Genomic DNA, 17,412 nt, shown 5'->3' with positions numbered 1-17,412 from the left:
CTGGTTCTGGGAGTTGCTCCTCTTGTAAGTGGCAAATGTCATTTGCTAATCCAGAAGTACAGTGATAAAATCTGTCCCACTGCCTGGCCATATTATAAGAAATTTCAGTACTTTTGGATTGGGATAAAGCCTACTGGTTAAATATTCTCAAATAAATAAGTGCTATTTAACCAGCATGAAAGGCCCCTGGTTTTGTATTTTCTATTATGAGGAATAAAGGCCCATGTAAAATAATATTTATGCTTTGATATAAATCTAAACTGATACTGTTTTGCTTTTGTTGTTTGTTTAAAGTATAAAAGTAAAACATGTTCCTATTTTTACAAAAGGAAAAACTCAAGCAGTATGGAAGGATACAAAGTAAAAAGCAAAAATCCCCCTACTTTATTCCTTTCAACCACCCAGTGACAAGCCCCATAGATAGTGAATATTAATATGTATCTTTCAAATACATTTACAATGCAGATATAAACTTGAATTCTAACTTCAAAATATTTTTTACTTAAATAAAATATCCATACTTTAATACAAGGTATCCTTTTTACCAATCATACCCTGTACATCTTTCTATACCAAACAAAAACACATATCTAATTTTATTTAAACACTTAGGATATTCCACTGTATCAGTGGCACTATAATACACTAGCCGCTTGACACAACATATATCTGCCCTTTTAAAACTTTTGCCACTACACACAGCGATACAACATTCTTTTACATATATCTTTGTGTAACCCCTGTGATAGATTATTTTGAGTGGTCCTGATAAGACTAAAACATATGCATATTTAAAATTTTGAGTTACTGCTAAATTTCTTCTTAAAAAGTCACATCAATTCACATTTCCACAATGTATGAGAGATTTCCCCACACCCTTGCCATTACTAGTAAGTAAATTTTAAATCTTTGCCAGTCTTACGAATATAAAATAGTATCTTGCTTTAATCTGAATTTCTTCATAAGGAAGAGTGAACATCCTTGGATGTATCCTGGCCATTTTAATGTGTGTTATGAATTGTTTCTTGTATAACTTTACATATTTATGAGGGGCTTATCTTTTTATTAATTCATTAAAAAAAAAAAAAAACCTTTGGATGTTCAAGGACATTTGTCTTTTATCAAATATGTAGCAAATATCTACTCCCTTACCCCACAGCATGTTTGGTAGCTAAAGAACTTAAACTAAACTATTTCAGTTGTTTAGTCAACCTTTGGCATTTTAATTTTTATGTAGTCAAGTATGTATATATATATTTGGCTTTTGAAACTTGTGTCACATTTAGAAAGGTCCTCTGTATCCCAAAATCACTTAAAATTCACTATTGTTTTCTTTATTACTCTAGTTTCATTTTTTTAATATTTGCATATTTGGTCCATTCACAATTTTATTCTTGTATAAAAGTGCAGCAGTGATTGGCTTTATCTTCATCCAAACTACTAGCCAGTTATCCTGACATGCTGTAGAATAATCCATCTTTTCTCTCACTGATTTGAAAAACAAACTTTAACATATACTAAGTACACTTACATATTTGGGTTTTTTACTGAATCTCCATTCAATTTCTCTGATCTAGTTCAGTGTCAGTACTAAACTATTTTAACAACTGTTTTCATAAAGCAATTCAGTATTTGAGATGATGAGCTGAGCTGACTCCTTTACCCACTCCATAAATATTTTTCCCCTTGGAATTTTTTTAACTGTTCTCACATGTTTATCTCGCTACATTTCAGAACTATTTCATATTAGTGTTATTGGTACTGATTGAGATCACACTTAGTTATAGTTGCCTTCATAAAGGGTCCTATATAAGTGCTTAGGCTCATTCCAAGCTATTTTATATATTACTCGCTATTATAAATTCCTATTTAACATATTTTATTACTATTACAAATAGACCCTTTATAGGGTATTGCTACATAAGAAAGCATCATGCTGAAATTTACTTTTAGTAATTTTCTTGTATATTTATTATACAACCATATTTTCAAAGAATAAGTTGTCCTTCTTTTCAATATTAGTACAACACAGCTATCATTTTTCAGATGATACTGGTTGACAATTCCAGAATCTCAAATATGAAACAATTGTGATGACAGTGGACATCGCTAACAGGAATGTTCCAAATCCTAAGCATAATGATGCATTTTTATCGGAATTTCTTTTTAATGGGTTAAGAAAGTATCCATCTATTCCAATTTTAATGAAATTTTTAAAATCAGAAATAAGTATTGAGTTTCATCAAATATTCTTTCGTCATTTTGAGATCACTATAATGTAATTTTCTATAAGTTGAGCAGTTCAGTCTACAGGGTCTGATGAAGTCCTGATGTTCTGCTCTCAAGAGTACCAGAAGACATCCAGTATGAGGAAGATAAGCGAAAATACATAAAGCCAGATTATTTGTAGTCAGTCAAGGACTCACAACTTTGGTCAAAAACAGAGTCTGGCAGGCCCTCTTAGTTCCTGTTGCTGTTCCATGTTTCCAACCTATATACTAGAAGAATGAAAAGTTTTGCCCACAAAGGTGAAGGTTCTCTGATTCTGTGTAGAACCAAACTTTGGGGAAAACAGACACAGACACTGTTATCTGAAATCACCACCATATTTCCAATACCAGTTCAGTGATCCTAGTACTCTGTAATATAGGAATGTACAGTTTCATGGGCATTCCTAAAAAGGCCAATGATGGCATTAAGTTGCCTCTTGATAGTAACAAATCTACCTATAAAAGTGATGCACATGAAGTCTCACCCCAAATACTCCACAAAACATAAAAAGTATATAAAAACTAAATAGTATATACAAAATATGTAAGAGATAAGTGAAACCATCCTTGTACAATTCCAGGTTAAGAGCCTGTTATAGAGTCTGCCTTTGAAAGTCCAGTTAAATGAAGCAGTATATATTAATTTTGAGAAAGGCACATATTTGGAGGTCTGAATTAAGGGAAAACAGATCTATTTGTTTCTTTTAAATGAGCACGCTAAGTGAGGAGGACAGGCTGGGCACGGTGGCTCACGCCTGTAATCCCAGCACTTTGGGAGGCCGAGGCAGGCGGATCCTGAGGTCAGGAGTCAGAGACCAACCTGGTCAACATGGTGAAACCCCATCTCTACTAAAAATACAAAAATTAGTCGGGCATGGTGGCAGGCACCTGTAATACCAGCTACTCGGGAGGCTGAGGCAGGAGAATCACTTGAACCTGGGAGGTGGAGGTTGCAGTGAACCGAGATCGCATCACCGCACTCCAGCCTGGGTGACAGAGTGAAAGACTCTCAAAAAAAAAAGAGAGAGAGGAGGACAAAGAGGAAAAAATAATCCAAACGCCACCAAGAAGGCACCCAAGAGATGTGCTTTCCATGAAAATGTCTGGCGGGTTCAGAGAGAACTTTAAAAGGTTCGAAGGGGATAGATTCCTGCAAGGTATAAAAAGCAATTTCCTTTAGCAGCCATATCAGACAAGGTAAAGATTTTTGTCTTGATCTATGAATGCCAAATGTCACCATCTCTTTCTCAACTAGCAAATTTAATCTACTGTATCACTACCAAGCCTAGTCATTCTTTATCAACTATCCTGCTGCTTTGCTTTTTTCTAAACATATTGTCGTCCAACATTTCTGTATTTACTTAATGTCTATTTCTCTAACTACACAATAAATCCAACCATAACTAGGACCTTTTTAGTCCCAATCATAACGAGGACCCAGTCTTGTTCATTGCTATAGCACCCAAAAAGATGGTTAGCACATAGTAGGTATTTAGTATTAATATATATCTATTAAATGAACTAGCCTACCTCTTCAGTCCAAGCTTAACAAAAATCTCAAAAGTCAGTCTTAGTCTGAGCAGAAATCAGATAATGAAAATATAACCCGATATAGAATCCTCAAAGAACGAAAAAGGCTTGAACCTAATCTTCTCAAAAATAAAATTTAAAAGCCAGGCTTCCAAGGAAGCTTAACTGCCTAGGATTGATGCATAGGTACCTCTGGGTTGCAGCAGCAAACATTAGTACAATTATTAGATTAACATTTGGCTCCCTGATAACACAGCTGCTGCCCCTCCTATGATAATGAATAAATCTCCTCAGATACAAAATCTCCTTTAAGGAAATAAAAATCAATCACTTTGCTTTTCCACATTTCAGGGAAGCGTGTATATGTGTGACAGAGAAGAGAAATACAGACACACTCCAATAAAGGGGAAAATATGGCCAGAAAACATACTGTGGGACCATTCTGGCAGTGCACAAAAGGTATAAACAATCAGATGTAAAATGCATACAAGTAAACTGAAAAAATTGAAAGTAGAGGTGATAGGAGAGGCCTGGGATAGAAAGACCTTCTTCATCACCCATAAGCAACAACCAAGGGTACTAAAAATAAAAGACAAGGCGATTTACTGCAGATTAGAAAGATTAAAGTATCAGCCTGGATACCCCACAACCCTTGTTAGAAGAATGATGAGTAGATAGGAAAGACTTTTTATTTTATTTACACAATATTAGATAAAAATTTAAATTTAATTAAGATTAAATAAAATTTAAAACTCAGTCTTCAGTCACACTAGCCACATTTCAAGTAAGACAGCACAATATAGGCATCCCCAACACTGTAGCTCTATTACACAGCACTGCTTTACATTCTCACATATCAAAAAAGCCCTCCATTACAAAACACATTCCCAGGTATTAATAATATCAATGTATTTCTGGCCATTAACACAGGTATAATTTTAAGACCACATTTTAACAGCATGCACCATACTACTAATGAAGTCTTAATGATAATCTGAATACTCTACTTGGGAAATGAAGATGTGTGATAAATCTATATTTAAATTTTATTGTTTCCCAAAATTAAAATGCAACTAAAAACCTGTTCTGGATGTACATTATCTGCGATTAGAAGTAATTATTTTATCATACAAATAAAATTATTATAAATGTTTACTAACAAAAAATCAAAGAACAGGAAAAAGTTTTTCTGGACCCATTTATTCAATACTTCTATACATAACAAAGAGTAGGAAAGGAAAGGAAGAAAACTATTTCATTCACATCATTAGCAAATGAAAAGCCTGCATGGAAATAAACATCCCCAAACATCACAGCATTTGGGAAATGAACTACTAAAATTCAACATACTAAAGAAGCTCGACCATTTATTTCCTACACACTACACAGTTCCAAGTCAAAGGCTTTACTGAGAGGCAATATAATCCAAGCAAAAGCAATTTTAAAAACCTTACATTAGATGATTCATTCATCCTTCACTTTGAGAAAATATGCTACATGATTATTATTCAGAAACTAAATAATGAGAAAGTCCAAATGACCAGATTCCAATGTTGCTATGCAGGTCTCCACAAATACTGAAAACACAGCAGTTTGGAATGTGTCTATTACTAGTTCAGAATCTGCTTCTCCCCACTAATATGACTTCAGACAAATCTCTTTCTGGTTTCATTTTTCTTACCTACAAATAGTAAGGAAACTGAACAAAAGTTCGAAACAGTTATACAAATGGTTAACAACAATTTAAATGTCCAACTGCATGGAATCAAAAAGATAACACATTAATACAGAAATTATAGACTAGATTCGAACAAAACAATTACTGTGCTTCTGTGATAACAGATATTCATAATGATGGCATTAAAGACATGCAAGATCCTAACCACACTTCTGGAATATCCATGAAAGAGCAATTATTGTCTATGTTGTAAGATTATTATATTTCAATTTTCTAACATCTGTATGGTCTACAAGGTTACTCCGTTAAGCAAAATATTCAAAAGAGTACCACATAACATTAAAAATCCATCCTATTAAAAATGAAGTTATAGACATACCATTCAAAAAATGGGTGCCTAGAACTTCCAATGCAAAAATGGAAGGAGCTAATATGTCAAAAATGGCCCTCTGAGAAGGTAACATTTATAATTTACAACACTCTTGACCTTTCTAGCATTTGTGAAGGCTTATTGAGCAAAAAACAGTATCAGTAAATTGATGACTTTCTAAAGCAAAATTATATAAGGAAGCTTCAGTAGGATTTTCACTCACAAATATGGGAAAAGGACAGCAGAGGTTGGTGGGAGAAGGAATCAAACATTCCAAATGAAAACTAAACCTTTTTGGTGTCAGTTTGGGGAGAACTGAGAAAAGCGAGGAAGGTGGAATGAAATTATCTAATCACTTTTCTCATATTACCCAACACAGGACATGCACGTGGCAGCCAATTACCTGATGCTATTAGGTGAGCCTTCACTTTTCAGATATGGTTGGAAAGTAGGATCCAATCACTGGAGTACTGAGAGCCATGACTGAATTTTTTTTCTCTATAGCTGGTAAAACATATTGGAAAAAAAATGGATTAGGTCTGTAAACTCTGTGTCAACTATGACCATACTTAACATGTAGTCTAATTCATTAACTTATTCAGGGGAAGTAATTTTACAAGTTTCCATGAAACTCAGCTATTTATCACCAGTAAGCATTAGTCCCCTCATTAATTACCCTATTATGTATGACACTAAACTTAAGACACAGACAAGTCAATTAAGAAATGAGGGTCAACATTTCTTTGCAGTGTCTTGAGATATTTCTTTTTTAAACAAATACATTATTATCCTGTTTTTCTCTAAAATTACTGTTAAGAGAAACAAAATTCATAAGAATATCTTCAGAATTTAATTTGTTTAAATATAAAACTATAATCCATCTCAACAAGGAAAAAACCTCCAACGATGAATATAACTCTAAGCCTATCTTTTATGTTAATTGAGTCCATAGTTCATCAACTTTAAGACACTGATTTTATATATCACGAAGATAAAAGGACTGCCAAATAATTGTAAAATGCCACAGAGTATTAGCCCAAATTTTTCAGAAATCCTTATTATCTCCCCTTCCACTCAATCCTATCACTTCTTATGTGCAGTACACCATTCATCTGACATTCAGCCATTAACTCCCTGGTGTTGTTTTACTTTCAGCTAAAGTGTGTATGCTCACTCTCTAGCTTCATTGTTCTTGAACAGACATTTGTCTTTATCTTCTAAAGCAATCAGTAGAATTCACTTATTAGAAACTACTGAGGAATGGGGGAATCTAAAAAATTGAAAGCTTCTTGTGTGATAATTATATATGTATATACACAGGACATAAATGGATACTCTACTGAATGAGACAGTATTTATTTAATGTTTATGGAATCATTCATGCCTCACATAAGCTTTACTGAAATATTCTGTAAAACATAAAACTTTAATTTTAAAAATCTATTAATTATTTTTGAAGAACACTATTGAATATTAATGAAAAATGATCTCCTTTAAGTATATAAACCATTGCTTAAATAACAAGCACTTTGGGAAGAATGTTAATAAGTGCTACCAAAGTGTATTCTAAAATAGAATTTAATAGTTCAAAATATACATATAGTAATAAAAGCCTAAGTTAAAAGAGGCCTGCATTTAGGACAAAACTTATAAACCAAGTTAGGTCTTGAAAACAATATATTCAATTGATAATTACTAAGTGTAGACCAAGATGCAATACAATTTCATATATGATGGGAGATCAAACAGGCATGAAATATTCTACTGCAACTTAACTGCTTGAGGTGGTCCAGATATTTCCATACACTCATGTTAGGACATTTTAGAATGTGTCCACACTGCCACAATCAGGAGAGTAGAGTGTACTCAACCTAACTACTAAATGTACTTATTTTATGAAATAAGCAGTCACCAAAGCATGACAGCTAAATTTCTCCCAAAATTGCCAAGAAGTATTAATTTTTTTTCTTGGTCATGCTACATTATATGCCTAAATACACATTATTATCCCTATTGAAGTATTATCCATTTCTTATCTCCATAAACATTGTGCTTATAATTTTAAAATGTTATGTGAAGATTTTCAGGTTTTCAGAAAACAATGGGCACTAATTTATAAAACTCATTTCTGTTTAAGACTTTAAAAATTATAATCCCAAATGTTTTTATGACCCTACATTTTTAATTACACTTGATACATTTGAATGAAGAGTTCAGGGCATAAACTGCTGAGAAAATTGTTTAAAAAGAACCTCAATTTTCCAATTCATCAAAACACTAAATATATCCTATGCGGCTCAATGTAGTTCCAAAGCTGTAATATGTATGCTGCTTACAGTGACTGTGTAGGTTATATATAAACCTTCTGAGCATTAAAGAATTATTTATGTTTAAAAGAATAATTTTATCTAGTTAAACTTATTATTTGCGACATTATGAAGTGAGCCACTTAAGACTCTCCTTTTTCACTGCCACTATAGTTCACTAATTCCTCTTTTACTCTCTTCCCCTCTTACCACACCCTCACATTAAAAAAAGAAAAACTGGGTTATAACCACATCTTGGGATGGCAAGGTTTGGTTATGACCTATTTTAAAACTTACATCTTTCTAAGGTTTAAGAACAATCATAAAGTTACTTCACTGTAGTTCTCATATACCTAAAGATCTGCATTGTACATAGTTAGATCACAGAGATCGAACAACCCACAATGGAAAGATTTAAAGGGATAGATCCAGAGAGGTGACATTCCTGCTTGAGGCACAGACTAAATGGAGGTAAAAATTAAGCTACGCATGCCTAAGTGACAACAGGAAACTGTTAGAAAACACTTTAGAAAGTGGTTGGATGTAAAATTGGGTTAAATTGGGCTAAATTGGGCATGTCTATGTCCAGATCCCTGAAGGTCCAGCACAAATTCTAAAATTGGTTTTAACTATTTGGCACATTTTAATTTGTGTATACCTTTTAGCAGAAAAGTTCATTAATTTTCTTCAGAATTTTGTTAGATAGTTAAATTAATAGCCCACATAGAGCTTGACGCTGCATCTAGCTAAGATACACAACCTCCGCTGCCTAAAAGTCTAAGTGACATATCAGGAGGCCTGAACAAAATGGCACATACCACACCAGCTAGTACTAGTTGTGGAGAGGAGACACTTCTCGGAAAGAATGGATTGTCACTTAAAAAAAAAAAAAAAAACTAAGTTAAATAACAGAATTGTCCCAAAAGTAAGCAAGGAAATACAACACTAATAGCCAGTTCATGGGACACTGAAAGCAAAAGACGTCATTTTTAGAGCCAGAGATACTGAAATCCATGTATAAGCTAGAATTAAAAAGATAAATCTGGCCAGGCACAGTGGCTCACGTCTGAAATCCCAGCACTTTGGGAGGCCAAGGTGGGTGGATCACCTGAGGTCAGGAGCTCAAGACAAGTCTGGCCAACATGGTGAAACCCTCTCTCTACTAAAAATACAAAAATTAGCCGGACGTGGTGGTAGGCGCTTGTAATTCCAGTTAATTGGGAGGCTGAGGCAGGAGAATCGCTTGAGCCCGGGAGGTGAAGGTTACAGTGAGTCGAGATCAGCCACTGGGCTCCAGCCTGGGTGACAAGAGCAAAACTCTGTCCGTCCTCCCATCCCCTTCCCCGACAAAAAAAATCTACAGATAAACAGAGGAAGCCAGTCAGTAACGAAAGAATAAAATGACAGATAACTGTGAGACTATTCAGAGGCATGTAAAAGAAACAGTGTGACTAGCCTTCATAGCTGCCTTCGTTCCCAGCTGCTTTCTAATAAACCTCCAGTTCTCCTGAGGTAATATGAGTCTCTGTTCTTCATAACAATGAGTCCAACATAAATCATACATGATAACCATTTCCAAGTATTTCCATTGCCCTCCATAGAGTATAACCCATTATTACTGTCTGTCCAGCATCCCCTTTTGGAATGGATATAAGCTCCCTTTCCTGTGAAAGATAAACCATTCCATGTGGTTTATATAGGGGCTGATATTACACCCAACATCCCACCCTCCTCACAATACATACACATTCACACTCCCTTTCTGTCAACTAGCTCTTACAGACTCCCACCCTCTCGCACTAGCCCACGTGCTTTCAAGTGTTCATTTTCCTACACATGCTCTCCTCACTCTCTCCTACACACTCGCCTACACAAACAGGAGTGACTACGTGACTCACAGCCAAGCAATCTGAAAATCCATTCCACTAGCCTCGATGATCTGTTCAAGGCTGTGTAACAGAGCATAGGCCAGCAAAAGTCATCTCCATGACTTTCATGCAAGAGTCTGTCAGTGGTCAAAATGCCAGCCCTGAGAAAGAGGCAGACTCTTAAAACACGCTACATACCTGTAACTATACACTATCTTTTGTACTCAGGACAAAGCCATTCTTCTCCCCCAAACTTAAGATTTGAAACCCTGAAGAAGTCCTTATATCTTCTTTCAGACCTATAAGCCAGAGATTTAGTGCAGACTGGGAAACTCATCAATTCCTCTACCTATCTCTAGTAGCACAGTGGTCTGAAGGACTTCTAATAAGTTTCCCAAATAAAGACTACAATTCCCTCTTCCATCATTCTCAAAGATCCATTGAAATGGTCTCAGAAAGGAACAGACCAACCCATCATTCCAAGTTGGAAAATCTAACAACATTCAAATGGAATTTTGTCTTTTGAGGCAAACATACACTCACACAATTCAATAGCACTTTTAGCAATTAAATTTGTTTGTCTCCACTTTATTTACTGTCTGTGTCCCTCCATTAGACACTACAAGAGCAGAAACTGGATTGGTCTTGTTTACAGCACCTGGCAAATGGCAGGTGTGCTATAATAATTTCTTAAAGAATTAATAAACATAAAATGCCTCACACTCATTCTATAATCATAAATTACTTTGGCCTGAGAACTCATTATCTGTAAAGCACTCCACTGGGTACTATGGGAGTTACAAGGATCACATATGAACTCAGTCCTCAAAGAACTTGTTCCTAGACTCCTTGTGGCCACAAATCCTTTGTGATTTCCTGATGAAAACAGGGACATTCTGTTCAGAAAAAACACCTAAACAAATACGCTAAGACTTTGCATTAAATTTGAAGAAATTCTCAAGGTAAGAATTCCAAATCTAGTAAGATAAGACAACGATATGTGTGCATTTACAGAAGTACTGTGGTCTTTTCTTTGTTGGTTATTATAGTCTAAAAGGAACTTAAGTAGACAGGTGATCAAGAGACAAGCAAAAACGACGAAACAAGTCTCCTACTTTCAGAAAATAGTTATGTTGGTAGCCTTTGTGTACAAAGACCACTAAGAAATATTAACGTATCTGTAGCACGAAAATATGAGCCACTGATGAAGCTGCATACAAATCCAAAGATTTTCAATGTATAAAGCATAAGCGAGATAAGAATTTCTTGTTATCAGTAGAGAAAAAGAGAAATAATTAAGACTGGTAGAATCCATTCATGAAAAAGGTTCCTGAATGCCTGTAGGCTTTATTTTTTCAAATCTTGCATTAAACTATCTCATCAATGTAAATGTTATATAAGAATTATGATTAGTGACCATTAAATATTTTTAAAGCATTAATAATTAAAAGTATATGCAGAGGTGGAAAAAAAAGTGGTAATATAGCCTACATTCTGAAATTCTGAGAAGACTCTCCTCCTGGGTTATAGGTTTCAATCAGACTAACATCATCCTCCTAAGGATGTTTACAGCGTAAGAGGAAATGACCTTGCAAGAGTTAACTTTGCAAACCAAACCTATCAAGTGCCAATAAACAACCATTCTACAATTAACAAGTTTTCTCCAACTGTAATAATAAAAACACTCCAAAAACTTCAATAGGAATCCTAACAAGCTCAACCCTTCGAATTTCACCTTCTACTTCTCTAAATGCAGTCAATTAAAAAGAAAATTTCAAATGCTATTGAGCAAAATTTTCTGACTTGCAGACCCTAAAAAAAAAAAAAAACCACCAGAAAGCAAATCGACATAAGAAATATCTTTTTCTAGGAAATGTAAGAAATGTAAAGTTCAAAGCTGAAGTTGAGCCACAATCAGAAAAATTATCAAATGTCAGCAGAGTTAGAGGTAACCTAAGAAATTATACAGATCACTACTCTTTTATATAAGAAAGCCAAGGCATGCCAAAAGCATGCCGGTTAGGCTGAGAATGAACTTCAAATTTATGGAGCAGATACAGGCAAAATTAGATCAATATCGGTACCAGAATATGTTTTAAAACATGCCAACTAAACTTAATACATCTAAGTACTTACATTAAGAAGTAATTCATCTTTTGTTTTAAGAGGAAAATTCTTATTTTCCTTCTCAACTTGTAAGTCATCATCTCCATCTGACAGCACTGGAGGAAGTGATATACAAGAGGAAGATGACGATGAGGAAGAGGAGGAGGAAGACGATGAGCTTGAACTATCTGAATCTGTTTCACTGTAGAGAAGAAAACAGTTAAAAAAAAAAGTCCAGTATTATTATGTATTAAAATAAGATCAATTAAGAAATATCAACTTTAATACATGTTTATTATTGCTTATTCTAACAATATTAAAATAAGATTATTCAATTAAAACATATCAACTTTACTACATGTTTACTACTGCTGTTCTAATTCAAAAGCTAGCACTTCAAAGCTGATATGGTATTGGGAAAGTAGTCTTTAGTTTACATTTTCAAACCTCTGCTATAACCCAGTTCCTCTTATTACAATAGTCTCACATATCATACACGTGAGTATAAGCAAGCATGTGACAAATCACTAAAACAAGGGAATTCTGGGCATGGCACCTCTCTTAGACACCAATAACCAGATCGCTTAATTGCCAGATCGCTTGAGTTTCTTCTCAGTCTACAGACAACTTGGGAAATTCTCAGTTACTAAAGTATGTAGACCGTTCTACTTTCTGAAAACTCATTTGGTCCTTATCTTCCACAGAAATTATCGTTAACAGCAACCACTGTCTCAGTTTAAATTTTGTTTGTTGGCTCCTCACTTCGAGCCTTTTTATATATTATTTTTAAGGGTTCCATCCTCACTTTCTCTTCTTTCTGTACTACTTTCATGGATAATCCCGTACATGTTAATGATTTCAATCATCATCCATGTGACATTAACGCCTAAATTTTAGGCTATGACGTCTCTAAACTTCATGTCCAATCTCTGACGGCATATTGGCCACCTTTGTACGAACGGCCTATACACTCACACTCACAGCAAGTTAAAACAAGAAAAAGTGCATTATACTAACGAAACCTGCTTCTCCCCGTCAGTTTCCATTTGATTCCACTGCTGTTAACTGACAAAAAGTTGTAACCCTTTTGACTTCTTCAAATATTTGGTATCCTCTGCCATCACCCACAGAGAGTCAGAAGCAGTATCCTGACACTAAGCTGGCCTATTATGAAGCCATATCCCTTCTGCTTTCAAAACGTATCCCCAAATTATCTACCATTTACTTTTCTTTGCTAGTACAATGAGCTCTGAAATCCCACAAGATGATTATACCTCAATCTTATCACTGCCAAGAAATCCAACCTTGTCTACAGTTGTTACTTCCCCCTCCCAGTCCATTTCATACCCTCTCCTACCTTCATGCCTTCTTCACTCCCACTCTGCTGACGACTTCCCTAAAAACTAAACTACTCACCTCCTCAACACGTGTCTATCTTGTTAACCTGTTCAGTATCCCACTCACTCAACACACTCAACTATTTGTAGACAATGTTCAGTGTTGTTTAGTAACATCCCACATGCTGGAGTCCTCTCCAGCCCAGAGGTTTCATATTTAAAAGACAGAAGTGGGGGTAGGGGGGAAAAGCTCTCGCAAAACGTTAAGAAGCATAAACTACTACTAAATAACACTGTTTAGCTACTTTCATAAACACGTGTTCCCTACAACGATTCTACAAATTAACGTAATCGTCAAGAGCCAGCTCTGAAACACACAAAATATTCCTTTTCCTGATCCTCAATGTATGTGGTTCAAAAAACAAAGCCTACATGTGATAGGAAAAAAAAATCAGATCTGACACAAAACTCAATTATAACCACAAAAGTACAGCCTGAACTGAGTAGTTACGGAAACAACCTGAGATCCTCGGGTTTTCTAAAGTCTAACTAAAAATGATACTATCTATACATAGAACTCTTCAGGCTACCAAATTTAGGAAAGAAGTGAGTACTAAGTTCAGATTCACAACGCGACCTGCTGTGAGGGGCAGCGAATAAAGGGCAGTCGCAGCCAATACTTCAACACATGAGCCCTGAGCACCAGCAACCTGCCCACCCTCCAGGGCCCACACGGGCAACCTCTAGGCTCCTAGGCCTCGGCCACCCCGCCCGTCATACAAGACCTTTCCCCACAGCTCCGGGTCCCTTAGGCACCCGACCTGTCCGAGTCCGAATCCGAATCCGAGTCCGAGGTCTCCAAGGAGTTCGCGGCCCGCGCAGGCTCTTTGGCTCCTGGAGAGGTGACCCAACCCCCGCAGGCCGGCGATTCAGCTGGCGGCGGCGGCGGCTGCGGCTGCGACGCTGGGGTCCCGGCCGCTACTGCGTTCAGAACGGCCTGCAGAGGCTGCTCACCGGCAGTCTTAACCTCCACGGTCTGCCCAGTGTCCGGGGACCCCTCAAACGACTGTAGCGGCGGCTGCGTCCCTGGCGCAGGGGCAGAGCCCGGAGACGTCGCCGCCGGACCTTCGCCAACTCCGAAATCGGTGCCATTGAATTTCAGAGTTTCCAGCTGAGCGACGGCGGCCTCCACTACCTCCATCACACCGCGCCAGAAACCGAGTCGGCCTCAGGATTTGAGACCCCACACAAGCTTACGGCTCTCTCCAGAAATAATAAAACAACCTAGGCAACCGGAGCAACAGTCCGTGGCCCCAACTTCCCGCGTTTCTCAGGTAACTACACGCGGAGGAGCCAAAAGACACGCCCCTGCCGTTTACGCAGCAACGCTTTCCGAATAGCGTGTGACGTATGTGGCGCGACGGCGCGACGGCTCGACGGCCCTCCCCGGGAACCGGACACATGCGTCATACCTTTGAAAATCAGGACTAGGAGGTGCGGAGTGGTGACTGACGCCTGTAATCTCAGCACTTCGGGAGGCCGAGGCGGGCGGATCATAAGGTCAGGAGTTCACAGACCAACCTGGCCAATGTGGTCAAACCCCATCTCTACTAAAAATACAAAAATTAGCTGGGCATGGTGGCGCGTGCCTGTAATCCCAGCTACTTGGGAGGGTGAGGCAGGAGAATCGCTTGAACCCAGCGGGCGGAGGTTGCAGTGAGCCAAGACCGCGCCACTGCACTCCAGCCTGGCAACAGAGCGAGAGATCGAGACCATCCTGGCTAACACGGTGAAACCCTGTCTCTACTAAAAATACAAAAAACTAGCCGGGCGAGGTGGCGGGCGCCTGTAGTCCCAGCTACGCGGGAGGCTGAGGCAGGAGAATGGCATAAACCCAGGAGGCGGAGCTTGCAGTGAGCCAAGATCGCGCCACTGCACTCCAGCCTGGGCAACAGAGCGAGACTCCGTCTCAAAAAAAAAAAAAAGAAGGAAAGAAAAGAAAAGAAAAAATCAGGGCTGGGGAGGTTCTAAATCGACCGTTTTCACTGCCTCATGTGAACCATTCAAGGCCCGAATGTCGGATTTTCCTATTGCTACACGTGAACCAATTCTACTTGAAGCGCCAAAATAAAGCAGGGATTATACGACAGGGGAGATGCCTGAAGAGTGGTAGGTCCTGTACATGAGAAACTTGAGTCAGGAAGCCTTGAAGTTAAATGAAGTTTATCCATCAATAGATCCATCTGTCAATAGATAGGACATTAACCATTTTTTCAAAAAGGTAACTACAACTATTCCATTTTCCTTTCTCCAAGGTACCCTCAAAGAGAGCAGTAATGGTCAAAATTTTGCTGTGTTGTTCATGTTACGGTGATGTCTATATCATACCTGGCACTGTTTCGTGGTAGAGAGATGAGACTATGAGACTGAAATGTACTCACTTAATATTGGAAACCACTAGTCTAAATTGTGGAGAGAGCCAGCAGAGTTCTTAGGACTGAGGAAGAGATCAGAATTTTCTGGTTTCCTATTAGGTCTTCAATGTGATGCATCAGTCCCCGCGTAATAATAATAATCATTGGTACCATTTGTTAAACAGGCATATGTGCCAAGGACTGTGCTAAAGATTTTTTTTTTTTTTTTTTTTTTTTTTTTTTTTTTTTTTTGAGACGGAGTCTCGCTCTGCCGCCCAGGCTGGAGTGCAGTGGCCGGATCTCAGCTCACTGCAAGCTCCGCCTCCCGGGTTCCCGCCATTCTCCTGCCTCAGCCTCCCGAGTAGCTGGGACTACAGGCGCCCGCCACCTCGCCCGGCTAGTTTTTTGTATTTTAGTAGAGACGGGGTTTCACCGTGTCAGCCAGGATGGTCTCGATCTCCTGACCTCGTGATCCGCCCGTCTCGGCCTCCCAAAGTGCTGGGATTACAGGCTTGAGCCACCGCGCCCGGCCTGTGCTAAAGATTTTATAAATTATTCACTGAGAATTTAGTGTGCCATCTACAACAGTAGATCTTCATAGAAATGCAAGGCAAGTGTAATAAGAGTAAGGTTTTAAGAAGCTTACAATCTACTTGAAGTAGAGAAGGGCAATGCACAGGAGATAACTAGAAAAATATTTGAAATATGAAATAGAAAATCCAAGTGTAGCAGAAATGGGAAGTAGGATTGATAGGCTATATCATGGAAATCCTCCAAAGTGAAGAAGGATTTTAAACTTGGTATACTAACTTACTAGCATAATGATTAAGCAGAGCTCAGAGTTTTCAACTAAAAAGACCTGTGTTCAGGTCTCAGCTCTACCATTGTGTGATTGGTGTAACTGACTTTGGGCAGGTAACTTAAATCTTAATTTCGTTTTCTGTAAAACAGATAAAAATACGAACTACCATTTTGTGATTGGTGTAACTGTGACTTTGGGCAGTTAACCTAAATCCTAATTTACTTATCTGTAAAATGGAGATAAAAATACTCTCTCATTTAGTTCATGTGAGCATTAAGTAAGGTTTTGTATAAGGGAATGGCATGTCATACACTCTGTGTGCAAAAATACTTGGAAAATGGAACAATGCGTGAACTCATGAATAAAATATTTCGTTAACAATGATCTTGCAAAGACATGCAGTACAGATTTGAGAAGGGAAGACATTTGAGCCAGAATTTTCCCCAGCCAGCCGCTTTGTTGCATTTTTCCAGGAATTAGGTGATAAAAATCTGAACTAGGGTTACAGTCAATGAAATAGAGTAAAGGAAATCCCCAGTATCAGGGGAAGAATAATAGTACTCTAAAATTTCTGGTTAAGGAAATTAGAAGTTGGTATTACCAATAAAAATGGAGAAGTTGGCCAGGTGCAGGGCCTCATGCCTGTACTTCCAGCATTTTGGGAGGCTAAGGTGGGCAGATCACCTGAGGCCAGGAGTTTGAGACCAGTCTGGGCAACATGGCGAAACCCC

General features: G+C 37.7%; 1 protein-coding gene across 1 annotated transcript in view; it reads right to left on the bottom strand.

The window, feature by feature from the left end:
• The window catches only part of NAF1 (nuclear assembly factor 1 ribonucleoprotein), a 41,359-nt gene extending 26,289 nt beyond the window's left edge, over positions 1-15,070 (bottom strand). Inside the window, exons 1-2 of the mRNA XM_003899326.4 lie at positions 14,287-15,070; positions 12,159-12,330 (exon numbers count right to left, since the gene is read on the bottom strand). Coding sequence (XP_003899375.1) covers positions 12,159-12,330; positions 14,287-14,666 — 552 coding nt within the window. The 5' untranslated portion in view covers positions 14,667-15,070. The remainder of the gene's footprint in view (positions 1-12,158; positions 12,331-14,286) is intronic.
• Positions 15,071-17,412: the final 2,342 nt, after the last annotated feature.

Source organism: Papio anubis, chromosome 3 (assembly GCF_008728515.1).
Source record: "Papio anubis isolate 15944 chromosome 3, Panubis1.0, whole genome shotgun sequence".
NCBI lineage: Eukaryota > Metazoa > Chordata > Mammalia > Primates > Cercopithecidae > Papio > Papio anubis.
The sequence above is the reverse complement of the archived record's forward strand: the minus strand, read 5'-3'. Positions and strand labels throughout refer to the sequence as shown.